This window comes from Fundulus heteroclitus, unplaced genomic scaffold (assembly GCF_011125445.2).
Source record: "Fundulus heteroclitus isolate FHET01 unplaced genomic scaffold, MU-UCD_Fhet_4.1 scaffold_74, whole genome shotgun sequence".
NCBI lineage: Eukaryota > Metazoa > Chordata > Actinopteri > Cyprinodontiformes > Fundulidae > Fundulus > Fundulus heteroclitus.
In genome coordinates this window covers 1281499-1309257 of record NW_023397186.1, presented here as the reverse complement: position 1 = coordinate 1309257, position 27759 = coordinate 1281499, and the positions used below count along the sequence as shown (strand labels likewise).

The 27759-nt window shown below is 39.0% G+C and overlaps 3 protein-coding genes across 4 annotated transcripts; 1 reads left to right on the top strand and 2 right to left on the bottom strand.

Moving 5' to 3' along the window:
- Nucleotides 1-1805: 1805 nt before the first annotated feature.
- LOC118561852 (trace amine-associated receptor 13c-like) lies at nt 1806-2971 on the top strand. Its single transcript, XM_036134112.1, has one exon. The coding sequence runs from the start codon at nt 1806-1808 to the stop codon at nt 2796-2798; it is 993 nt and encodes a 330-aa protein (XP_035990005.1). The 3' UTR covers nt 2799-2971.
- Nucleotides 2972-4004: 1033 nt separating this feature from the next.
- LOC105929217 (non-structural maintenance of chromosomes element 1 homolog) lies at nt 4005-11751 on the bottom strand. 2 transcript variants are annotated; one of them, XM_012866903.3, is made up of 8 exons: nt 11625-11751; nt 8364-8486; nt 7870-7991; nt 7652-7729; nt 7325-7471; nt 5268-5384; nt 4375-4501; nt 4005-4219 (listed from the first exon to the last, which is right to left on the bottom strand). In XM_012866903.3, exons 2-8 carry the CDS (start codon nt 8479-8481, stop codon nt 4185-4187), a joined length of 744 nt encoding a protein of 247 aa, XP_012722357.3. In that variant the 5' UTR covers nt 8482-8486; nt 11625-11751; the 3' UTR covers nt 4005-4184. The 2 variants fall into 2 exon arrangements, with proteins under 2 accessions (XP_012722357.3, XP_021174376.2); XM_021318701.2 differs by lacking the exon at nt 11625-11751 and adding an exon at nt 11494-11607.
- A 1908-nt stretch (nt 11752-13659) lies between these two features.
- vps37a (VPS37A subunit of ESCRT-I) lies at nt 13660-27513 on the bottom strand. The gene is made up of 12 exons (XM_012866975.3): nt 27042-27513; nt 25274-25348; nt 24646-24763; nt 23036-23139; nt 22629-22854; nt 18630-18700; nt 18362-18489; nt 18216-18274; nt 18026-18094; nt 17685-17828; nt 15130-15218; nt 13660-14927 (listed from the first exon to the last, which is right to left on the bottom strand). Exons 1-11 carry the CDS (start codon nt 27149-27151, stop codon nt 15138-15140), a joined length of 1185 nt encoding a protein of 394 aa, XP_012722429.2. The 5' UTR covers nt 27152-27513; the 3' UTR covers nt 13660-14927; nt 15130-15137.
- Between the last annotated feature and the right edge of the window lie 246 nt (nt 27514-27759).

Sequence of the window (27759 nt, the reverse complement as noted above, 5' to 3'; positions counted from 1 at the left end):
TCCCCCCAACCACGCCCCTCCAGGTCCCACTGTCATTGCCCACATGAGCGTTGAAGTCCCCCAGCAAAACGAGGGAGTCCCTAGGAGGGGCACTCTCCAGTACCCCTTCAAGGACTCCAAAAACGGTGGGTAATCTGAACTGCCGTTTGGTGCATAAGCACAAACAACAGTCAGAACCCGTCCCCCCACACAAATGCGGAGGGAGGCCACCCTCTCGTTTACCGGGGGGAACCCCAACGTGCAGGCACCGAGATGAGGGGCAACAAGTATGCCCACCCCAGCTCAGCGCCTCTCACCAGGGGCAACTCCAGAGTGGAAGAATGTCCAGCCCCTCTCGAAGAGACTGGTTCCAGAGCCAGAGCGGTGCGTCGAGGTGAGTCCGACTATCTCTAGTCGGAACCTCTCAACCTCGTGCACGAGCTCAGGCTCCTTCCCCACCAGAAAGGTGACATTCCACGTCCCAAGAGCCAGCTTTTGCAGCCGAGGATCTGAACGCCAAGGTCCCCGCCCTCTACTGCCACCCGTTGCACAATGCACCCGACCCCTTTGGCCCCTCCGACAGGTGGTGAGCCCATCGGAAGGGGGACCCATGTCGCCTCTTCGGGCCGAGCCCGGCCGGGCTCCATGGGTAAAAGCCCGGCCACCAGATGCTCGCCAACGTGCCCCACCTCCAGGCCTGGCTCCAGAGTGGGGCCCCGGTGACCCGCGTCTGGGCGAGGGAACACGATATCCATTAATGTTTCTCATCATAAGGGGGTTTTGTGCTGCTCTTTGTCTGGTCCCTCACCTGGGACCTGTCTGCCTTGGGTGACCCTACTAGGGGCTTAAAGCCTCTACAGGGTCTTTTGGGTAGGGTTTGAGTGTCCCAAGGATCATTGGGACACTCAATCCCCTCCACCACGGTAAGGTGGCAGCCCAGGGAGGGTCCTTTCTTACAGAAGGACCGTAAGAAAAATAACATCACTGATGGACAATGTCTCCCACCCAGTGCATGGAGCTGGTGCAGAGCTGAAGAGCTCTTTTAGTGAGAGGCTGCTGCATCCTAGATGCTTCCTTCACCCCAGTTGCTGTTAGACTATTAAATCTTTGCTGCTCACAACAAACTGTGTTTACGAGCATGCTAGTGGTGCCACATGTTCATGATCTGACCCAGAATCATGTACATGGTCTCTCAGATGCTAATGTCCATTTGCACACTTTTTAGCTTCTCCGGGAATGTTTTTACAATCATGTATATTACAGTTTTCTTACATAGTTGTATAAATCAGCTGCCATCTTTCTTCTATTTTGACTTGGACATTGTATTTGTACTTGGATATGCTGTATTATCTATTTATAGTTGTGCAGTATTTTTCCATTTCTGATACGTTTGTTCTCTTCTGCTGTACATCTTAACTATAAATGTAACATTTTTCATATTCATTATTTTTGTAAATTTGGTGTCTTTTGTCTACATGTGTTTTTGCAGTCATGTCCAAATTGTCCCCTTGGTGGACAACAAAGGTTTTTCTAGTCTAAAAATGGCAAGAAACACTAAATCTTGCATCATACAACATAACAGGAGAGGTTGGAAAGGGAGGAGTTAAAGTGAAAGAAAAAATGGTAATAGGAGGAGGAGGGATGACAAAATATGAGAGGGAGCAGAGAAATCTAAGGGAGTTTCCCACACAGACGCGGCAGAGGATAAGGAGCTTAGCAGGCATAAAAAGTAGAGAGAATCATTATTCATAAATAAGACAGCGAGGTTTGTATGGTTCAGACAGCTTTGTGAAATCAGCAGCTCTACATGTGCTCCATTCTTAAAGATGGACAACGTGGAAATAGTTGAACTCTGCTATCCTCAGTACCTGAACCAATCCTGCAGCGGACTGAAGAGACCTCGCTCTGAGGCCGTCCTACTCTACACACTACTCTCCTCCATCACCGTGTCCACTGTTGTTCTGAACCTACTGGTGATCATCTCCATATCCTACTTCAGACAGCTGCAGACCCCTACCAACATGCTGCTGCTCTCCTTGGCCACCTCGGACCTCCTGGTGGGGCTGCTGGTGATGCCGGTGGAAGCGATGCGGTTCATTGAGCCCTGCTGGCTGCTGGGTGATGTCATGTGCGCTCTGTCTTACATTGTCGGCTTCACTCTCACCTCAGCCTCTGTGGGGAACATGGTGCTCATATCGATAGATCGCTACGTAGCAATATGTTATCCCCTGCAGTACCCCACAAAAATCACTCGCAGTAGAATTGAAGTGTCTGTGAGCCTGTGCTGGGCCTGCTCTCTTCTATATAATGGCCTCATCCTAAAGGACCACCTTAGGCAGCCGGACAGATACAATTCATGCTATGGGGAGTGTCTGGTGGTCATCAGCTACATCTCTGGAACCATCGACCTTGTGTTCACTTTTATTGTGCCTTGCTCGGTTATTGTCATTCTGTACATGAGAGTGTTTGTGGAGGCGGTGTCGCAGGCACGGGCCATGCAGTCTCACGTTGCAGCTGTCACAGTCACCACAGTTAGAGTCACAGCAAAGAAATCTGAGAAGAAAGCAGCCAGAACTCTTGGTATCATTATCTTCATGTTTCTGATGACTTTCTGTCCGTATTACTACCCGTCTCTTGCAGGACAAGACATCTCCAATAATGCTTCATCTTGGGCTATTGTGTCCTGGATGGTGTATTTTAATTCCTGTTTGAACCCACTTGTATATGCTTTTTTCTATCCCTGGTTCAGAAAAAGTATTTCTTTAATTGTCACCCTGAAGATCCTAAAGCAGGACTGCTCTCAGGCAAACATACTTTAAACATGACTGACATGAAACTGTAGACTGGGAGAAGAAACTTAACAACCAGAATAGTAACTAATTTCTACATGTGAGTGAGCGCTGCCTAGCTGATCTATAAGAAAGTTATCTGCAGCTCAAATAGGGCGATTTGGACAGGAAAGTTACAACACATTGTTTTGTATTGAACGCAAGTTTAGATAATTATACTTGTTTTAAATCGCCAATCCAGTTTCTAAGATAGCATCTGTTTAAATAAAACCTGAACATAAGGAATTTAACTAATGAACTTCATAAAATATGCCATGAACAAAGCACACCAGTCCGTTATGCATTGTGGGAATTTACTAATTACATGTGAACAGTAAAAAAGAAAAAAAAAGAAAAAAAGAAAAAAAAAAGAAGCACTTTCTCCACAAGCAAGATTTTTTAACTAAAAAGTTGTTTTAACAGTGCAGATACTGTATGTTTCAATACATGCATAAAAAAATGCTTATCAAGTAAAAACAACTGGCTGGAATCTCTTGTCCAAAAATGATTTATTTAAGGTACCAAAATAATGCCAGATGGGACACACGTATTGTCTGTCTTAGTGAAATTTAAATTTAAAAACTTGTGTCACTGTGCAAATATTTCTGGACCTAACTGTATTTTAATTTAAACTAAAATACGAGAGGGGTACCTCTGAACAGTTAAACACAAATAATTGTATACTAATCTGCTGTCTGTATCATATTATTATTGTATACTATACCTTTGTGGCCTGGCCACTGTTTAATAGATTCTAAGCTCCATGAGATTTTTCAAAGGATAAAATAATGAAAGCTAACCAAAAGAAAAAAAGATCGCACAAAAAAGAACTTATCACTCCTTGTACAGCATAAACAACTGATCTCTTTATTTAATTAAGTCATTTAGTTTTAAGCCAGTCATTTCTTTCAGTTCTGTATGTTCACATAACTTGTAAACAACACTATGTAATGTAACATATATATATATATATATATATATATATACACATACATACATACATATATACATATATATATATATATATATATATATATATATATATATATATATATATATATATATATATATATATATATATATATATATATATACTACAAGAAGTCATTCTACAGAACAAATCCCCTCCTCCTCTTTGTAAGAATAATTTTATTGACAATGGCTAGGACACGGATCAGGCTAATAAATAAATTGTCAGCGGGTTAGAGATCCTGTTTATTATTGCTCTTTACGTGTGTAAACATCAAAGACACACTCATGAATTACAATCTACGCTAGTTTATTTGTATAAAAACCTAAAGGAAATAGAGATTAAACAAAATTTTTGTGAAAAATATTTAAAAAATTTAGCAAACTAACAAAGCAAAGTTGAAGTCCTCATCTCTTGGACTGAGAACGGAGTCCTCTTACTTCTGCAAAGAAAGAAACCAAAGAATATGATGCTCAGGTGTCCTTTTTGTTATAAAAAAATAATTAGCAAAACTAAACCTATCAGATTACTGCTGTTCCTAAAATTTAATGTGAAAATGCCAAAATAGTTATTTTAAAACAATTTACAAATATATACCAGGGATTTCATGTGGCCAGAAGTCGTCACAAGCTGGACAGTGTGGATCCGTTCTTCCTTTGAAGTATCTGGCCACACACGGGTTATGTATTTTTATTCCACAGAGGGGATTCTCACAGATTTGGCACTTTGAAAAAAAAAAGAAAAGAACGTCATTTAACTATACCTATTATTATCCGTTTGCATAAGTTTTAAAGCTTTTTGAAGGGAAGCTTGAGCTGGACTGAGCAGAATAAATTAAATGAAACTAAGATCTGATCTAATTCAGGAATTTATAGTAAGTGTGTCAATTGTATACCGCCTCTCCCCCTAATCAAATTCAGGTCACCACCTGGATTAACACGATGTTACCTGATTTTGTAACATATCAGTATGGATCCAGTTTGTGTACGTTGTTCTGGAGGAGGAAGGAAGGGGGTTGGATATGTTGTATTTGTTTGACCATGTGACAGTTCTAGTGTTGAAGTACAGGGGTTCAACTGATGCAGAGTACCAATGTATGTAGATTTTTTCATAGTGTCAAATGGGTAGGGTATATATTGTAAAAAACGCTTATTGGCCAAACAGCAACATTATTATTGCATATTGATATTGACCCAAACATTCAGATCGGTGCAGCCCTAATTTTCACACATGGACTGGCCACCACAGAGTTGTTACTTTATCCCCTTTGAGAATCTTTGGGTTATGCAGGAGAATATTTTGTGCGGTGGTCCGAATCTCAACATATCTACAAAATCCTGGCAACTCTTTACGGAAAAAAAAAATGTTGTGAAGTTGCATAAGCCTTTGGATAAATCGACACAGCGGATGAAACCAGTGGAAAATTAGAGCATGACATTTTTGGGGGAGGGGAAGTGTAGCTGTATAACGTAAATAAAATAAACATTTACCTGAAAGGCGATGTTGTGACAGATGTGGCACACTTTGACCTGGTCTTGATACATTGCACGAATATATGGCTCCATCTCAATGATGCATCGAGTGGACAGAGTGTACTCCCCACGTCTCTAAGTTAAAAAAAAAACAGCAACAGATTAAACTACGAACACATTAATAAACTTAGCAAAGCAATCATCAACCTTTCTATCCTTTGTATTCCATCTTTTTTTCACATTTTGTCACATTACATTTAAAAATGTCTTTTATGTATTGTATGAATATTGGTGAACAAACAGCATGAAGACAAATAAACAGACCATATATTCAGTGGGAAAAAAATAGATTATAAAACAGTATCTCAAGCTTTGAATATCTCATAAAGCAATGTTTAGTCCAACATATAAACATGGAAAGAGAATGACATAACAGAATGACAAGACAGTGACCTATTAACCCGAATGACAGGCCAGGCCAGGATAACATTAATGAGAGAACTAGCCAGGAGGCCCATGATATCTCTAGAACTGCTGCAGAGAGCCACAGCTCAGGTGTGTGGCTCAGTTGGTTGTACAACTATTAGTTGTACTTTGAACAAATCTGACCTGCAAAGAAGGGCAAAAGGAAAACCAAAAGAAATCCTCTTAGTAGTTCACCCCAACAATTTAACTGGCTGCGCTTGATTCTTTTGCACTACTAAAGTCTTTTGTCTGCAAAAATCTCATAAAGCTCTAAATTTTAACTTCATAAGGCAAACTTTGGAGCAAATCAGACAGCCCACACATCTCTCTCTGTCTCTCTCTCTATGTATATAGTGAAGCCTGTGCCTTGACTTCCATTGACTTGCCGTCATTTTTTAATTCTTTCTATGGCCTAGACCTGACCCCTAGCCCTAAGCCTAACCTTTACCGGTTTATACCTAACCCTAAACCTAATTGACAACTTAGTCCTAAACCTAAACGTGACAGCACCATCCGTTCTTCAGACGGATCAAAGCGATCAGAATCTCCACTCTCTTTGCAAAAATTTATCAAACGCAGTGCAGAGAGACACAGAGCAAGCTGCGCGCCGGACCCCTTGTAGACCATGTAAAATTGAACGAGAAAGACAGTGAAAAAAAGAGGGAAGCAGAGAGGGAGAGGATGAAGAAAAAAAAAAAAGCACCGGCCACTGTTGCAGTAAAGTGCTCTGAATTGACGTTTTTTCATAAAGGAGCAGGTAAGACGTAAGTGTTTGTAAATGATTGAGCTTAGCTCCTGTGTAGTCTTCCTTACTACTCCACAATCCAAAAAAGAACTTAAGAGTTGCAGTATCGAGAACGTGCTATTATAGAATTATATTTCAGTTTTGCGGTACAAGCGTTGATCTCTTTTCCATTAAGTTTAAAATGATCCCCCACTTTTGGCACTGTCATTTTCTCTGCACTTCTTTTTACCCCTCACTGTCTCCATCCTTAGCTGATAACCACACCTGGCATTCATGTATCAGCAGCATAAACTATCACTAGCGGAAGTGAGCGCTGAACACATTGCACTGAATTTAATGAAGCCCCAAGGAGAATTAGTGTTGTATCCTGTTTCTCCGATTTAACAATCAAACATTACTTTGCGTTGATCTATCAAGTAAAATTTCCAAAAACATATGAAACTTTGCTGGAATGTAACAAAATGCAAAACGGATTAAGGTTCATGAATACTTATGCAAGGCAGAGAAATTAAACCTGCTTCAACAAAATTAATTACTAAATGTTGGGTCAAAACTAGAAAGCAGAGGCCAGACATTTGAAATGCAAAAAAATGTGCTTTGAAATCGAGTTTCAAGCTAAAGGCTTGTAAAATGAAGAATCTTTATTGTCATTATGTAATCATAATGAAATGTTGAGACTCCGGCTCAGAATGCACACAGATTCATGGATAAAATGCAGATTAAAAAAAACATAACTTTTGTGTCTGTCAAGCATCAGCTGACGGAAATATAATTCAAGTTTACACTTCCTCGGTAGTGTATAGCTTATCTGTTAAACAAACCACCCTTATTTAAAAAAAAAAAATAGCAGAAAGCAGTATCTTACCTCACAAAGCCACTTTTCCTGCACAAGTCGAGTCAGAAGGTGCTGCGTTTCACTCTTTTTCAGACTTTTAGAGGTCATTGTGTCCGTGCAGTTCAGAATGTCAGTGGAGGAGACCTTCCCATTCTCAGAGCTAACAATTAGGTCCATCTGAATTAAGAGATTCACAACACATTTTTAGAATAAAAAACTACATAAGCTCAACACCCACCCTTCCAGTAAACGGATATTACATGATGTTAACTAACACTTTAAATGAAAACAATATTCCAAATACTTTTATGGGTTTTTCTTAAACTTGGGAGCTAAAATTCAGTAGACTCCTCTCACCGCTTTCCTGAACAGCTCCAGTTCATTGTCAGCGTAATCTGACGTCATCCTGGTGATATCAGTTTCCGCCATGTTGACCTGCAGAGGACCAGTGGTTCTGTCATTTTCAATCTAATGCAATAATCCCTGCATACGCACACAGACCAGCAATGTTTCCTTTATATCTTTGAAATAGCACCTTTAACGCTGCAAGGTTATCTGAAGTTAAAGCTACTGACCAAGGCATAGTATTGGTGACCATTTTCCTCGGACATGCCTTTTCTAATCTGCATGAACATGGGCTGCAGCCTGGAGTTTATGGCGTCAATGAACTCATCCAGTTTGTCAGGAGCACACTGGGCTGCACAAAGAAAAACCAAAAACATAAACACAAAAACTGTTGGCTTTAAAAACTGTCTATTTGTGCTAGAAGGCAAAAATGTATCAGCTTCTAAAAGCTTCTAAAACCGAGCAGTTGCTCAATGTTAGACGACTTGATACATTCACTTAAAATGTGTCAATTTATCTGTGATATATGATATTTCTACATTTGTATTTAGGGCTTAGAGAATAATTTCAGATTAGGGTGTGAAATTACAACTCAGAGTCCTGGAGCTATAAACATCTTGCACCTATGATTAGAGGAACCATGCTTCTCTAGTCACTGAGCGATCAACAATCCGTCATGCTCCATCAGTAAAGGGTTTCTCACACAAATAGAAAAGTAACTCACCCTTGTGTGTTTCACAGCAGTTCTGATAAAGTGCCTTTGCTTCCTGTTCATTAGTGATGCCAAGGGTCATCATGTTCTGTAGAAACCTCCGATGGCTGTCTCCCAGCTGTCTTGACATGTTTCCTGACAAACAGAGACACTGTGGTTATATAAACTGTACAGATTAGGGCTGGACGATAATAATTCAATAACAACATATATACATATATATATATATATATATATATATATATATATATATATATATATATATATATATATATATATATATATATATATATATATCGATAGACGTGTATCGATGATAGAAAACAAAAGGTCAATAAAAAGTTCAATAGAAGAACATTTTTCGTTCCTTTTGCATTCTAGTCATGTAGGTTAATATTACATCATTACATCCTTCCAACCAATCACAAACACAGACCCAGGAATGCTGTCACCAAGCTCCGCCCCCTTCAATGAGTTCAGAGAGCGCGCGTTCTTTTTTTCTTTTTTAAAAACTTGCAGTTTTGCTAAAAAGTTGATTGAATAATGGGTTGAGTTTGAATTCAGTGTTTGTGTGTTTTGTATATAAAAATAGGTTGCTAAGCAACAGCATGTAATGGCCAAGGCTGCACTTAAAATATGTTTTGAATTTGATCTATATCGATCAATATGATTTCTATTTTATCAATATGCTTTTTTTTCCTTCTCTATATCGTCCAGCCCTAGCACAGATGTTACGTTTTTGACAAAACTGACTCACTGGGACTAAAGGAAAAAATGAAATCAGGTTGCACACAGTTAGGAGCCTGCAAACTGTTTTAGTTTACTCTGTAAATCAACAGGATGCAAGGACAGTTATAATAATAATGATAATACATTTTATTTAAAAAAGGAGCCTTTCTGGACACTCCAGGTCACCGTACAAAAAAGATAAAAACACAATGTCACTAACAAAGTCGAAACACAGAAAAAAAAACATTTAAGAAATACAAAGGCTGGGGCAGGGAAATTGATATTGTCCTCAGAAGCATCAAAAGAACATTATGATGTATGTTAAATCATATTACAAGTAAGGCAGGAGGATTATTAGGAAAACATGATATTGTGATATTATTGTTGAATATTAAGATTATATGATTAAACAACATTTTTCTCATTACTTTTCTCTCCTGGTGCACATGGGCAAAGACCGTAGGAACCTTCTGCTCACCTGACCTGGAATACCTTGCAGTTAAGTGCAGACCATTTAAACTGGCTAGAGAGCTCAGCTCTGTGATAATCACTGCAACGTACATACAGCCAAGAGCTAACGCTAAGCTAGCTCTTGAGGAACTCCGCTGCTTTGTTATCGACCAAAGGAACAGCAATCCAGAAGCCACTGTGATCATTGCTGGGGACTTTAACCATGTTAATTTAAAGTCTGTGCTCCCCAAGTTCCATAAATGCATTAAGTTCCCAACCAGAGACAATAATTTATTAGATCAAGTTTACTTAAACAGGAGCATACAAAGCTGCTGCAGCTCCTCACTTCGGTTCATCAGATCACATCTCTGTGGAGCTGATTCCTGCCTACAAGCCACTGATCTGCAGAAGCAGACCGGTGATAAAAAAAAAAAAAAAAACATTCAGGTATGGACAGAAGAGGCCTGCACAGCTCTACAGGACTGTTTAGGAAACACTGACTGGGATGTACTTAAAGAGGGCACTGATTTAAAAAGCTACACATCTTCTGTGCTTTCCTATATCCACTTCTGCACTGATGCTGTCCTACCCACAAAGACAAATAGAGTGTTGCCTAACCAGAAATCATGGGGGGCAGCTGGGTGCTGTCCCTGCTGAAGGCCGGAGATGCAGCGTTCAGATCTGGAGACAGATTTATTCGTCAATGAAAATTTTGAAAATGTAACTGTAGTTTGTCTCTTAACGGCTAGATATTATTTTGATCATATTTTGAGCTAGTCTATTTCAGCCAGTCTATGTATTTTAATGATGATGTGGTTGATATCTAGCTGAAAATAATACGCTCTCTGTCCAGAGAGAGAGAATGTGCTGTAACTGTATTTTATACTTTGTTTTGACTACAGGGAGGTGTCACGCTAGAATCTTTTTATACTGTCGTTAATATTATTTTGTTTACAAAATGTGTCAATGTTGAAAAACTGCAGTTGTTAGAAACCGTTGTTATAAAATGTTTCAACTGAAATGTTTTAACCTTTAAATGTAAACAGGATTCTGGTAATCTTCAGAGTGACGGATTTCACACATTAAAAACTAAAGTCCTTACCCTTGGCTACCTGTAGCTCAGAGAACTTACTTTAAAATACTTCTGTTAGTCTATAAATCACTAAATGGATTAGCACGAGAATACATCAGACTTGTTGTCAGTGTATCAACCCTCCAGACCAATCAGGTCTTCTGGCTCAAGCCTACTCTGCATTCCCAGAAGACTGTTTAAGTGCTGAAACCCTGAGCTCCCTTAAATCAAGGTTAAAAACATTTTTGTTCAGAGTTGCCTTTAAATGTGGAAGTTTGTAGTCCTTGTCTTATACTGTATCTGACCTGCTGCTACTATTTCAATGCAATGTGCTTGCCTTTGCAATGTCCTCTGTCTCTGCAATGCTTTTTTTCCCCCCTGTTTTTTGTTGTTTTGTTCATATAAAGTGGTTTAAATCAGCTAATTACTGAAAACATCTTTATAAATAAACGTGCCTCGCCTATTCTCTTCTATTTCTGGTCTGCTTCTCTTACTGGCTTCCATGTTTGCAGGCTGCTGCTCTTTTGCCAACATAAAACACCAAATGCTGCGCTCTGTCTGTGTTGGGAAGCCTGGGAAATCTCATACATTGGTTCAGGAACCAGGAAGTAAACACGGGCTACACTCTGAACCGAAGTAGTTCCGGCCCGTACCTCTAGGTTTGAAAGGAGAAAAACTTGACTAAGACATTGTTGATGGAGAGGATCGATTGTTTATAGGGAATGTTATTCCCTTCCCTGATGACAAAGGAGAATGATTTAGGTTAATTTTACAGTAAATATCTTACTTATAGCTCCTTTAAGTGTGCCTTGTTTACCATTTTACAATCATCCTGTGATAAAGTTTTCTCTCGTTCAACCAGCATGCATGCGTGTGTCTCTGGGTACTCACGGGTTAACTTAGCTAACAGCACCGCAACATATACTCAATGCCTGGTACTGAAGTGCATCCAGTTTATTTTGGAAGGGAACTTGTTGCTATGTTTAAATTCTATTTCAGTTGAGAGTAAACAAGAAGCTTACCTGATCTGCCTACGTAACGCGCGCCTTCCGTGATGTGACGTGTGTGCGTAAATGAACCAACTGTGAGAGCTGGCTCTAAAAAATGAACGACGGGACGGGAGCCGCTTTTTCTACCCCCTTCTCTGAGCAGAGGGAAAGGAGTGGCATTTGCTCACACACGAACCAGGGGACGGGGGAGAGCGGGAAATAAGGGGGAGATCGAGTAAGGGGCCACAAATAGATCCAACATAAGCTTGCTGGAAAGACAAAGTTGTGGAAAATTAGTAATAGCAGGAAAAAGACTTAAACCCCAAGAAAATAAATGTTTTCCCATCAATGATTCATTTTGCACATTATTTTACATGATTGTAGGGGGTACATGAATTTAAGCAGCCAAAAAGTCTGAAGAGCCTTTAGGGAGCCAAAAGAACCGGTTCATTTTAGTGAGCTGACCCAAAAGAGCTGGTTCTCGAAAAAGAGGCGAAATTCCCATCCCTGCTTCTGCGATTCCGAGATGTAGCTGTGACGAAATAGCGCCACTTACTGTTTGGGAGAGTAGTGAGAAATGCAGTTCAAGCTTAAAATCACCCTATGGAGCGACAGCAGAAGGATGTCGTGAGGTTTAATTTCTGTTGGGGTGATAAACGTTGGATGTAAAGTTTGTAAGGAAAGCTTGTATAATGATGTTGCTACTTTAGTGCACCAAGGCATTTAAACAGTAATTTATAATAAACAACAAGAATGTTGGAAAACTTACTAATACATTATTTTTTTTCCACTGTAAATACAGGCACTAAGATAGATAGATAGATAGATAAATAGATAGATACAGACAAAATGGTATTGGACCACCAACCAAACATTGTGATAATTGATAAGCAGCAGAGGTGGCTCCAACACACGCACAAATTATATATATATATATATATATATATATATATATATATATATATATATATATATATACACACAGTCATGGTGGGTTGTCTCTAGGGGATCAGGGTGATGGTGGAGCATGGAGAACGAGGAAACCTCACCAAGCTGCAGAGGTTTGTTGAAGATCCAAGTGAAGATTGGGGCCAGTTGGACAGTACAGGATTTCAGGCAGAACAGGGAAATACCATCAGATCCCGGGGCTTTCCTGGATTTTTGACCCTATTTACATCTGGCCTGGACCTATAACCCTTTCACTGTAAAAACACTACACTTCCCCGCTCTCAAACACAAATGATTCTGTATTTCTTGCCAGGGGGAGCAGTTAGTTCTGGTGACGGTGATATCAGGCAGGCCAACATTTCAGCAGAGCCAGCTATGGGACTACGAAAACAGGCTTGAAAGTTGGATTTGCCATGACTTTGAAAAAGTTATGGTTTCAAAATCCCAAAACAACTTCCGTCATTTACTGCTGATGTGATGAAACCTATGTGGCTGTATGGAGCATAGCGTAACATATCGCAATGCACTGTCCATCAGCTGGCTGAAATTAAGATTTTTTGGAAACATTTCCAGTCTGGGGGAAAAAAAAAAAATAAAGTCATGAGCAGTTAGTCCAATTAAATAACCAGCTCCTCATAGATCCAGTGTTACATAATTTAAAGCAGAGTGGCAAAAAGCTACAATAGTTAAAATGCTGCAAAAATCTGGTGTTGATTTGCCATCATCCAGGACATGAAAGTCCTGAGTGTAGGTAGTCAACAACTGGACATCATCTAGTTTCAAATGAGAAAAAGGCCAGTTGCCGTCTACTTAAGCACTCAGGATTAGTCTGTGCAAAAGACAACTGAGAATTACCAAATTGGGCATCAAAATAATCAATATTTTAGACAAAATTATTTTAGCAGATGAATGAGTAATGTAGCTGTTTTATATAAAATAAATACATTTCTTTGAATGTGTTTTTAAATGCCATGAAATCTTGACTCATATCGTGATATTCTAATACTGGCCCGTGTCAACTTGAGCCTAATTAGTAAAAGCTCTAGCTTCTAATGTAACATTAAAGTGAATTTAACTCATTATATAACCCCCATGTTCAAAACATTTCACAACAATAAGACTTATTCTAAAGGCTTTATTACTCTAACAAATTAAATAAGAGCATATAATACAAGGTGTCTTGAGTCTTTGATTATAATATAGCCTATTATTAACATTTAAATACAGTATCCAATGCCGTCAAGCTTTTTCGGTAGCATTTAACCCAATATTCCCCAACATTGTCCCATTTCTTTGCAGAATTTCATCACCAAGTTCAAGTCCAAAAGATACCAGGAAACAGTTCAGCTCTCCTTGCTGTGCATATCAGAGCAAAGTCAGTGTGTTTGCACTGACACAGATCACTCAGCTAAGGTAACAGAGTTGCTAAACTATTCGCATGGCAACGAATGCTCCCGAAAGAAAGTTTACATGACAAATGTCGAGATATTGCTAAAAAAAACGAGATATCTTTACAGTAATTTAATACACACAGATGGTGTACAATAATCTGCATTTAGTTTTGCAGATTTGTGGGTTCTTCAACCACCTACTGTTGAATTATCAATGCCTGTGCAAACACACCAACATTTTCAGGGTTCACGTTTAGTATAATGAATGAATTGATCGCTTTCTACAGTTTTCATATTCAAAAACAAGAGTCAAAGGTCAACACTGCCTTTGTTAAATTTAAAAATCCGAATTTTGGTTAGTTAACTTTGCAACCAGGAGTTTGACAAATAATCTTGTATTTTAACACCACCAGTTATATGACTCGAGCAAAATGTCAAAAACAATATTTTTCAACAATAAATCGGGATGATTACTGTGCAGTGATTGCACAGCATCTCTGTAAGGAAGGGAGACCACAGAGGACATATCCATGTAACCAGAGGTGCACAGTATAAATAATGATGCTTGAATTGCTCAATATCTTTCATAGTGATGCTACCTTAAAAGGTTTACTTTTGTTGATAACGTGCCAAGCGTTTTGTACTTTCTTCAGAAAGTGTTCAGGCCAAACAATCTTGTGATATGTGGGTGTCCTTTGCTTGAAAAAAACAAAACAAAAACAAGAAACATAAAATGTGAAAATAAATCCCAGAATAAAACTATATTTTTCATCGCTGTCAAAACAACTGGAAAGCTTAAAGAAAACTATCCACAACGCGTTCAATCGTTATATAACTCCAGTTTCCAGGTGAGTAATGCTCATCCTCCCAGTCCCGGCCTCCTGTGGTGGCGTCATTGCCATCGGCGTCTTGCCATTTTCTCAAAGTGCCCGTCGTTGACTCTGTGTGCTTTCGGCTCCTGTAAAGTCTTTGATTTGTTGTTGTTGGCAGCTGTTGGCTGAAAAAAAAAAAAAAAAAAAAAGAACAACAATCATAGAAGACCAGAAATATGCTGTCAGGAGCTGACTGAGAAGATGGTAAATCTGATAGACAAAACAAGAGGAAGCTTCTCTCCATCAGGCAACAGAGGACTGTGATTGGATCAGTGTTAGTTTTTTTTTTTTTTTATCAGCGACTGTTCTAGGGTGAATGTGTCGTACCTCGTGGTTTAGTGACTGGGAGGGAAATGACCATGAGTGTTTATAGAGTGTTGCAACTTCTCCTCTTTGGCCCTTCTGCTGTGGCAAAGCTGCAGAAAGAAAAACATTCCTGCATTAGTTCATCTTCCAATGGGAGGTTTTCCATGTTAAAATGTAACTTAACATGATACAAAAACTACTTTTAGACTTAAAATTAATACTTTTACACAGCTAGTGGTTCAAAATAGTATGATGTATCGTGGAAATCAACGTTATAATTTTGGGCTTTAAATTGACTTAAACTTTTTTTTTTTTTTTTTGTTTTCTGGGTGGAATGACCATACAACATATGACTTCAATTAATAATAATAATAATAATAATAATAATAATAATAATAATAATAATAATAATTTCTCACAGGGTCAAAATTACATACAAAGACCGAAATTTGTTCACAAACCCTCAATATCTACTTAAATGTCTCGGTCCAGTTAGCACCTCAAGTATGCACTTTTTGTAGCCACTGAATGAAAAGGGCTGAATATTGATTAATTATAGTACATAAATGGGTATATATTACAAAATACTAGATAAACTGGATAATTATGATATGAATAAGAAATTATATGCATGAATACTATAGAAGATATTTAGGTAGTCTAGCCTGTATAGCCATAATGTATATACTGGATGAGTTAAACAAGAGTAGCATTTAATAAGCCCTTGCTTCTTTCTACAACTTTTTTTAAAAACTGAAAGTGATACATTTTAGTTCTGTTATAATTTATTTTAATGTATTGCATAAGTTCAGTTAATAAGATTGACTGACGAGGTTATTTGTTAAATTAATATGAAAGATCCTGTTTGTTTTTTTATACCATGATCCACACATTATTAATAGGATTGAGGTCTGGGCTTTGGGAAGGACATTAAGGAAGCCTTCCTGAGTTTGGGATCATCCTGCTGTTAAAAACACTCAACATCTTCAAAAGTGACACCGTCAAGCACAAATAAAAACTTCATGTGCCCAGAGCCAACGGTCAAGAGCCTTCTAGAGACACGTTTTATGATCAGATGAGGAGGTTGCACTCCTTACCAACGATTACAAAATTATGTCCGAAAGGGTCAAGGTGAGGCTTTTAATCAAAGAATGCCTTCGAGTCTAAATTATGCTGATGTTGGCACCACTGGCTGTGACTGTTTCGCTGCCAGTTGTTGCTGCTTTACCGCACACATAGAACAGAACAATGAAGAGAGAGGCCTACATCCAAAATGAATCAACGTCACCTCCAGTATGTAATCAGGTGGTTAACTGGGGCTTCCAACAAAACAATGGTCCCACAAAACACACAAAGCTGGTTTTGTAATGGACACTGCAGGCCAAGATTAGGCATCTGGATTGGACCCAATCTCAAATCTCCTAAAATGTATGGACTAGTTATGTCTGTGCCAGCAAACCTAACAATTTATATTAACTTCACCTTTGTGAGACAAGTGGGCGACGGTACCAGTTCTTTACCGATTACTACAGAGCATTTTAGGTTTCTGTGCAGCTTGCTAAAGGACATTTATCTAAACATTAGGTGGGTTTAATGATATTTCAGGCTGCAAGTATAATCTTCTTTATGTTAAGTCATTCTACCCTGGAAAATTATTGTTCTAATAAATAATTAATTTCACATTTATGACCATGATTCCTGGAGCATCTGACACAGCAACACAATGTGGACACAGAGATAGGTCACTAGATACAGAGGATGTCTCAAAGCAGCATTAAAGGTCATTATCAGCAGCTAAGAGTTTAACAGGAGGCACATTTGGGGTCTGTATGAACTCTTAACAAAACTGTGTGGAGTGACGTGACACGCAGTCACATACCCACCCTGACATCTGCACTGCAAAAACGGATCTAAAAATAAGTGAAATGTTCTTAAAATTAGTGTATTTATCCTTGATTTGAGCAGGTAAATAAGATTATCTGCCAATGGAATTAGTATTTTGACCCCTAAAATAAGATAATTAGACATACTGCACTTGAAATTTTAAGTGCAAAATTCTTATTCCATTGGCAAATCATCTTATTTACCTGCTCAAATCAAGGATAAATACACTAATTTTAAGAACATTTTACTTTTTTTTAGATCCGTTTTTGCAGTGTGTGGATGGCAGGCAGTTAAACCCCAACAACCACATCCCAGCTACACAACGCTACTCTTAGCAAACTCCATCAAACGCAGGTAACGCCGTGCAGTGTTTCTGCCAGGCCTCCTGTGTGCTTGTTGTCTTACTGTCAGGCGCTCCAGCAACTGCATCTAACAAATCGTTTGACTTGTAAAGCCGTGCCTTACGCTCTCCGGTGTCCTGTGCAGACATACCAGTTCCTAAAGTATCGGGGTTTTTTTTCTCTATTAGAAACTAGAACACAGATAATGCCAAGAAAGTCATTTATCTATATGATTTTCTCTTTTCCCTCCATAAAGGAGCTGCTTTCTTTCTCAAGACGATACAGGAACCCTGGGTTAAAAACTTCTCTTGTGATAGAGGTTAAATCAAACGGGCGTGTTTCTTCTCTCACCGTTCTCTTCTCCATGAAACTAGATAAAAATTCATCGATATCAACGCGTCCCTCTAGAAAGTGTTCAGCCGTCTCCTCAGACTCCTCCTCCGCCTGGTGGGCGGCGACTTTTAGCCGAGCCTGGAGAGTGCTCAAACTGCAACTCTGGAGAGATGTAAAACGGGCGAAAATCAAAGGCTTTTCATCCTACAATATTTGCACATCCAATTCTATGCAACACCAACATTTTTAAAAATGTGTATGAGGAAAACCACAAGAAGCTTTTAAACAATCGTGTGTCTGCTAAATACGTTTCCCTGAAATAAAAGCACGCCGTGACGAGTGAAGCGATTTTTTTTTACCTCGCTGAGTTCGTGCTGTCTCTGCAGCTTGGTCTCAAAGGCCGACTTCATCTGAGTCAGCTGTTCGTACTGTGGGAACGACAAACGGGAAAACAAAAAGCAACATGACCGGCAGGGACAATGAAGAGAATCTGGCTGCAGAGTGCATGTGTGCGCGACCACGAGAGAAAACCGTCACCCAGGAGCGGACCTTGTACAGCATCTCTTGTCTTTTCCCTTCCAGCTGTGGCTCCATGTGGAGGTTTCTTTCTGCAAGCAACAAGTTTTGCACGCGTTTTAATAAAACTTCACTCAGCTACAGCCCTTTAAATCGACACGGACAGCAAAGGAACTCACTGGCCATCTCCACTATACTGTTGACCAGCTCCTCTTTGTCACTGGTGACCTGTTTGAGTTGTGGCAAACTCACAAAGAACTCCAGCAGCACATCTTCGTTTTCAGACATATCCGACAGCTGAGTCAGACTTTGGTGAGAAGGATGGGAGGGGGAAAAATGAGACGATTAAACAGAAAACAGTAGAGCAAATAGTTGTGGAAACATTAATAATGACTTAAATAGGATAAAAATATAAGATAGCAAGGCGGATATTTCAGGATATTTTACGTTTTGTCAGAGAGTTCAGGAAAAGACTCGGGAATCTCAGGCATCTTGTACATGTGTCCGTTCAGGCCCGCCTGGAAGAGACAGAAACAGTTTAGCTGCATTATTTTACTATAACAATAAATCTCTTTCATGTAAACCGGAACCACGTCTTTAGTCTTCACCCTTACTTTACATGAACACCGTGCCTTTTGAAAGTATTGAACTTTTGCGGCTCTTTGTCTCGTAAAAAAGACAAGCTCTATTGTATTTTACAGAGAATTTATGCGAGAAGTTCAACACAAAGCAGTGCATCGCTATGAAGTGGAAGGAAAATAATCTGATGGTTTAGAAGTGTTTTACAATAAAAATCTGTGCAAATGCATTATAGCTTGGGCTCTACAGCAGGGAAGTCCAAAGTGTGGCCCAGGAGCCATTTGTGGGCCCTTGACTGATTCTGTACCAGTATCTGACTACCTCATTTGTTGAACTAAAATGCTGCGTAAAGTACTTAAGACTTTACCATTTTGTACAGTATTCATAGGGCTGTTTGCTTTTCAAGCTTCTACAAAGATAAAATAACTGTATTTGCTTAATAAGTAGAATGAGAAATGGAATAAACAAAGATATTAATATACAGGGTTTCTGCTACATGTAACTGATCGCGTTGCATCGCCATGGCAAAATAAAAGCAGCCACACCTTCAGAATAATTTTTTTTTTTAAACATATGGTTAAACAATTTAAAGCTAATGAAATATATTTACTCCATATTATTTATAGCCTATATTTGTACACTTATGCTAACTGTAATCTGTGTTTGAAAGGACTTTAAATATCATGAAAAGTTCAAATGTACGTTATTTTGAAAAACTATCACCACCTGTTCCTTCCTGTCTCGCTGCTAAGCTGCTAGCGGCTCCCATCCTCATAGACATAATATAAGAGTAGACGCGTCGTTGGGCGGGTTCTGCCTATGCTGCGATGCGTCAGAGCGTCCGCCATCTTAAATGTGGCAAATCTGCAGTTACTCAGTCACTTAAACAGTATCAGAGGGACTTTAATCTCTGAATATACTTTGTATTCATAGTATTTTTTTTTGTAATATTACAAGTTTATTTTCGTATCCTTTTAGCTTCATTCTCCTGAATTTATTCTCCTAAAGAATAAAAATATTTAAAATAATCTAACCTGGCCCTATTACTCCAGGAGTAAAATAATTCTACAAACTGTGTGTATTCTGGAAATGTTCCCCCTTAATTCTCATGATATGATGTTTTTATCATAACATTATCACTTTTGTGTTTGTTTATTTTTACTTTATTGACCTAGGACTTTTTTCTCTCATTTTATTAATTTTACCTCTTTAATACTCCCCCAAAAAGTCTGTTCCTAAAGGTTCACAAGTGACACGGTTTTATGAAATATTGAAGACAACAATGTTTATATATATATATATATATATATATATATATATATATATATATATATATATATATATATATATATATATATATATATATATATATATATATATATATATATATATATATATATATATATGTGTGTGTGTGTGTGTGTATTTATTGCAGCACAGGAATGAGGCATCTTCTCTGATCCACGTTCACAATAACAGAACTCAACTTTTTTCTGCCACATACAATATGGCGGTGACGATGACGTGCGAACCTGCGCCCTATGACGCGTCTACGTATATGATGTCTGTGCCCATCCTGCCCTGCACTGCTCTCAGGAGGAAAGGAAAATTAGAGATGACAGTACAGTGTTGCGCATTTAGCGTCTTTGTTGCTATATTTAACGACTTTGCAAACACCGCTAGTGACTTTCTTATAAAAAGCGACTAGCAACAGGAGATTTTTTTTGTTTTAATACCAACTTTTCCGAAAGCACCACACCACTGTATCATTCTGGAATCACTGTATTGAGGCAGCAGCGAGAGCTTCCGTAAAAATTCCCTCTTCCCTCAGCGCTGTCTCACAGGCACACCACAGCTGCTGCTGCTGCCTCGTCATGTAAATGTAGTTTTTTTTAAAGTAGTCGTTTTTGTCTCTGAAACTGTTGCACTAAAAATTATTCACTGAATTTGATTCACACACAGCTTCAATCACTTATTCACCCCGTTCACATTGTGTGCTTCTGATATCTTTATGCTGCAGTTTGTTTCATGTAGTGTGGATACAGGCAATGTATTCAAATTCATAAATCATTTTGTAAAGGTATTTTATTGTTCCACACACACAAATTTATTAACAAATATGCAAAGTAGACGATGACGCCCCCCGCACCCAAATAAATAAATAACAAACACCACCACAAAAATCCTAGACGAAACCCTGAATATAATAACAACATTAAAACAAGAATAAGTCATTTACTAACAGCTTTCCATCCATTATTACCCTACATCCAGCTCCAGCAATCTTCCCAACAACTCTGTCACATACAATCCCAATAAAATACAAGGAAGCTTTGCAAGGCACAAGCTTTGAAACTGAACTGTAAAGGATCCCAACTGCATCTAACCAAAGCTACTACAGAGCTGGGTAAGAGCCAATACCTAATTTAGAACTGGTTCTCTCCGATTTAAATCACCTACAGTTTTGCTCTAGGAGACTAAAACTACAGTAGCAAAAAGATAACGCTGCTTATGTGACAGGCTGGTGCCATGGCGACCAACCAGAAAATCCAGCCGGAGCAGCATCTACTTTGCCTAACCATTGAGGAAACAGTATAAATAACGTTGAATCTACGTGGATGTGAAACTACAGCACCAGCTGTTCAGGGATCATTACAAAGGCAAGGCAATCTGTAAAACATTAACACCCCCCACCGTTAAATCATGAATAAACTGATTAATCTTTGGTTCAAACTACCTACACTGATCAAAGGAGTTCATCCATTTAGCGTCAATATGCAACACATGTCATCTCAAGACGCATTAGAGTTAATTCAATCAAATCATACAGACAGATTAAAAGGTTAAAATGTTTTCCATCTAAAGAAACCCAGCAGATTACTGCCAGAACTGTAGAGTAGCAAAAATAATACCACCAATGCCGATATACGATATTCATCTCGATGTTTTTTTTTTTTTTTTTTTATATTTATAAAAAGGCACCGGTGAATCAAAGCTTTATCCCAAATGTCTTACAGGCATTTTTTTAACAACAGCTGTGATTATTATGTGAAACACCGGAAAAAATAACCTACTGGAATACATAAAAGTGTTTGTGAAGATTCTCAGTCATCCAGGTCATGATCAATCCAAAAAATGTTACAAAAACAAAACAACTGGACTTCTGTTCGGAAGCTGAAGACGTTTCGCTTCTCATCCAGGAAGCTTTCTCAATTGAAAATGTCTAGAGTTGTATAGAGTTCCAACTCCACACAACTCCAGACATTTTGAATTAGAATAGAAGTCCAGTTGTTTTATTTTTTATTTTATTTTTTTTGGATTAAATACATAAAAGTATAATTATAAACGCCACATAGACCATCTCGATATAAATGATATGGTCTAAACTTATCTTTTTTTTAAAATCTCAATACATTTCCGAGCCCTACAGTAGAGTAAAGAAATCCCTTCAACAGAACCTCTCTGAAAACATAAAGGTGGCTAAAAGATCTGCGAAAGCAACACACCAAGCTCCGATCAAATGGCAGAAAACGAGCTATTCACATCAATCACACTGAAAAGGGTGTCATCGTCTAAAACACTCCCACAGCGAAACCCACTGCAGACCAAAATAAACATAATCCCATATAAAAAAAATAAAAAATAACTGATGATTATCCTTTCACCTCTAAGGGTTTCATAACTGGGTTACAAAACATGTGGTACAGCTTGAAAGAGAGGGGTTGGTGAATCTGGTGCATTCGGTCTCCATAACGGCTAGCTTTAATTAATTTTATAGGCTCTTCGTGTAATGATCCAACAGTATTAAAGCTTAGAATAATTTACTTCCTAACTTTCCCCTCTATACCAGTGTAAGAGCTTCCTAACCTGCGAGTCTCCGGTCGGTACAGGCAGCGGCAACTCCGTTATCAGACCATATGGGGCTGGAGCTCGAGGGAGCCCATGAGCAATGTCGACCGCTGGATGAGGCCCGGGGACCTGAGATGGAGCCGGACCAGAACCAGGAGGGGGTGTCTGGCTGGGCCCGACGTGACGAGGACCATAATGGAAAGCCTGGGAAGGGTAAGGAGGGATACCCGAAGGCTTGTACATACTGCAGCAAGAGGTGAGGGAGAACATCACAGATCAATACACCTCAGAACATGCAGTGGATGCTTTGTTCTAGTACCACAACAACATCACAGTTACTTCGCTCAAATCAATATGCGATTCGGATCAAGCTAGCCGATCACCTGAGATCCGAAGAAATGAAAGGAGAGCAAGGTGACACTCACTACGGAAAGCCTGCAGGGCCGGTAGACATTAGGACAGGAGGACTTTTCCAGAACTCGTCGAGTAGACTCTGAATGACTTTCCCCAGATCTGAGTGCATACCAAACTGAAACATACAAAAAAAATAAAAAGCACAAAAATAAAGTCAGTTACAAAAAACAGAGTAAAAACGATACTAATGCTGCCCATTAAATTAAAGAGAGCGAGATGAAATTTTTTTAATATATGTGTAGCAAGAAAATGATTTCCACTTTATTTTGATTTAATCACAAAAAATCATATTCAGAAATATCAATAGGATGTGACTGGGGTAGTGAGAGGTAGTAGGAGGGCAAAAAAAAAAGAGATAGCACTGCATACATAATAACAGAAGCAAACGGAGTGTCAGTCTTGTGGAAACCACCTTCCTTTAAATTGCTCAATCTCAGTTTCAGTTTTAGTCAGATGACAGATTTCATTACTCTGTAGACTCCTGATAATAAAGTGCTTCTACATTCACTACACTGTACAACCAGACAGACTCAGCTGCCACTGTTTGGTGCCAGACATAAAACAAGGTTTAAAATAAAAAGGACAATTAAAACAACAGGTTAAAATTAAATCAAAAGTATATATGTACACTGCTCAAAAAAAAAAAAAAAAAAAAAAAAAAAACTCAAGACAACTAATCAGAATATAATGTCAAGACAGGTAGAGCTCTGGAATATTGATCTGGTCCGTCCAGGGCGTTGTTTATAAGTGTCAGCTGTTCTGGTTGTGATGAAATTAACGTCAGTCGCACTAAAGAGGAAACAAGTAGGTGACCCCAAAAACAGGAAGGGTTTTACATTTTGACTACTTTTCAGTAGTTTTGAATTTGACCAGAATCAGTGTCTCTACTGGTAAGTCGACACCTGGACGCTACTGCAGTTTGCTCAGACACTCCCGTCTCCTCCCTGTAGCCACACACCTCAACCGACTAATGGGCTGCTGCTGGGAGTCCTAAAGTCTGCTAACATGTGGAGAACAGCCGGCGGAAAACATGCGACCCTCTCTCCAGACGAGATGAACACAAAAGCGTTGTTCGGAAAAAAAAAAATTTCCCAGGCGGACAGACAAGAAAAACAAAACGGTGAACGGTGCTACGTGCTAGGCTAACAGTACGACACCGACGCTAACGCTAGCTGTTGTTAGCTTGACGGACAGCCCAATGACGGGGTTATGTCGGTCTGAGCAAAGAAAGGTCACGTGGGGTTATTGAATTGAGTTTAAACTGTTCCTCGGTCTGTTTGTTTTGCACTTCTTGGACCTGAACCTCTTTCCAGAAGGCAGACGGTCCAACATGTGATGTCACGACGGGTAGCTGTAGTAGAAACCTTTAACTCAGTCTCATCATTGCCTGCCTGCGGTAACGCTAGCCTTTATGTATTTACAAGGTCTATAATAATGCTCTTAATCCAGAATTCCTAAATAATAGTCAATATTAGAGGTGGCCAGATTAACCCATAGTCTGGCTTTAAATGTTGATTAAGCATTGCCAGTAAAGACAAACCTGTACTCACAAACCAATGTTGCATACAGTTCAACCATTTATCAAGCATGTCAAGACTTTATATGAGAAGCAGCTACTTACATTAGTGATGAGGGGGCTGGTGATCATCGTGCCATTATTGCTGTCTATTAAATGATGACCAACAGGGGGGTAGACGCTAACCACCGGCTTCTCCTGAGGGAACTGAGGAGGCAGCAGGCTGATGAAACAAAAGCAAACAGGGTTAGTGTTACACGCACCGAATCATGGAGTCAGGTTTCTATAAGGGGTTGCCAAACAGGCGAACCATTAGATGTATATAAAAACACTTAAAATACGTGCATGTCATGCAATTCAGAAACAAAAAAGGAAGAAAAAAATGTAAATTTAAAAAGGTATAGTGGATGATTTTTTTTCCGGAAATGTAGGAAAGAAACCCCCAAGTCACTTTCTGAATAACGGCGCATGAGCCAGACCATCCTCTTTTCCTCTTAAACATCTAAGACAGTTCGCTTCTTGCGACTCTTGGCCATGTTCAAAGTATACGGTGAATGCAGCGGCGCTACAATGAACGGCTGAAACTCACTGGATACATAAACACTGGAAGTGCACAGCAACCTAATCGACGTTAGGTGAGGTTGACATGCGGGACAACCAATAGATAAGGTGATCCCCCTGAAACCCGAAAGAAGATCATCCACTGTACCTTTAAGTCCAAAGATATACTCACATGTTAACATTAATGGTGGAGTTGTTGATTGTAAACGGTATTCTGTACTCGACATCTTTCTGGATTTCTGCAAGGCTGTGGAAGAAAAAGCCAGGGTAGTAGTTTTCAATTCCACAGCTAAAACTAAATAAAAACGTCACCATTTATAATTGGAAGCACATATCCAGAGTGTATCACAATACATGCTATTTGTTATTGTAGTTTTAGTCTGAGAATGGTTAAGTTTCTTTTAGCGTCATGGGGAAATTAGCCAGTTCCAAATTCTTTACAACTGATTCTTTCATTTGTATGTAAAACTGTGATGAAAATGTTTTAAGATACCCAAGAGTAAATGATTTCTGATAAATAAGCAGCTCAGAAACTAAGAGCAAGTGGAACAGATTTTGAAAAAAAGAAAGAAAGATTTCAGGAATAGTTCCAAAATTTACAACGTAGACTGCATGGGAAATTGTTTTTTGTTTTGCAGCTTCAAAGATCTGTTGTAATGAGACGTTGTATTTTAAGTTTCTTGAACTTGAAAATTGAAAAAAAAAAAAAGAAAAAAAAAACAGTGCTATACTTTCCTTGAATTTGGTGTTATCCAGTGTACTTCACAATATCATTACCATAAAGAGGCCAAATGCCTTATAGCATCATATTGAATCAACGTATTGATTCTGTTTTTTAATTAATGCAGTTAATAACTACAAATTAACAATAAGAGGCCTACTGTGACTACTCAGCTTAATGATGTTGACTATAAAAAGGCAGAACTTTTTTTTTTTAGAATTTCTTCTTTAAAACTATCAATAAAAATAACATTTTACTGCCCATCACAGCAGTCCAAAGGCAGTCCAATAAGAAAACACGCAAACAAAACAAATCAGCTGATTAAAAATTCTTTCAAAAAAGACAAAACAGTAGATAGGGGCTGCCCGAAACAGCATTATTAGAAGAATTCATTTCTGACAACTTATAAAGTAAACTTAAGGGGTGAGTGTTCACAGAATTGAATTACCTTTGGAAATCATATGAACTGCACTCTAAGCAAATAATAATAATAATAATAATAATAATAAAAAAATTAAAATAAAGTGTAATCTCCTTTATGTTATACACTTTCACAGCTATAACCAACCAGATCAGGATGTCAGAGGCTAAAGCAAAAAGTATCTCTATGAGCCATTTTCCCCACTACCTGAATACAGAATACACTCGTCACAGCCGTGCTAATAACTCCTAGTAAACAATGGCTAATACTTTAATCTCCACCAGTGACGAGCTCATCCAGAGACTACACGCGTGACAACCTCAGGAGTGATCACGGGACGTGGTCAGCCAGCTACAACTGGTGTAATCAGACCCAAACTACACGCATTAGCTGTCGCGGATCGATTTAATTAGCTTCGCGGCTAACAGCGGTGACAGCTTCGTGGGTTAGCAAACACTAGCTGCCCTATAGCTACGTCGGTGGTGAGCTTCGTTGATAATTAAACAATAAGTAGTGAATAACCGTGACGTAGCTTAGCAAATTGTCCCATCGTTGCCATGAAAGATTAAGTATTTCGAAGGCTTTCTGGTTAGATCATGTGCTTCTGGAATAACAAGTCAGATGGCTAGCTAGGCTAACGCACAGATTGTGTGTCGTGAAATCCCCCCCATGCTGGCAACAAGCAGAGATTTGACTACCGCGATAACATTGTTTTATCCCGTGAAACGTGGTCGTTAAGAAAAATGTTTAACCAGCTCCAGAGCTGGTTTTCGGGTGACGACACGTCGTTGACCATACCTGGGGTGAGCGGCTTTCAGCGACTCGATTTGCCGCTGTCTCTGCTGCTGTAGGCTGTTCGGGGCAGGGAGAGGTCCGGAGCCTTTGGACGAGGCGAAAAACCAGCTCATTCTCCTCGGGAGAAACAGCCGACTGAGCCTGGCGACAGAGGGTAAAGGCCGACGAATAAACAGGCGAGGGATAGACCGGGCATTAGCGGCGCACGGTGGGGAGATTTGTGTTGCTAACCCCTGTTAGCTGGCTAAGCAAAACACTCCCGTTTCCTCTCTACAGAAAATAGGATTTGCATTCACGTTGCGAAGTCATAACGGTTTTTGTTACAAAAGGAGGGAAAAAAAAGTCAGTTCCTGACTCTGCTTTCCGAGGTTTGTAAGGGTTGTGTTCGAGTTGTCATTAAAATAACTCTAACAAATTATGGAGACAACAGTCCAACTAACAACAGCTTGGCCAACTTATTTACCTATGACGACGATACGTAGCTCACGTAAAACGCAACTTCCGGTTTCAATCGAATTTCAAAATAACAGGGCTGATTGTGTTCAAAGTTCTGTTTGCAAAGATGCTTTGTGGAGCCTGAATTAACTTTTTGATATATATATATATATATATATATATATATATATATATATATATTATGTGTGTATATATATATAATATACGTGTGTGTGTGTGTATATATAACCGGGAAGTACACATGGCATCATCTGCCTACTCCGAT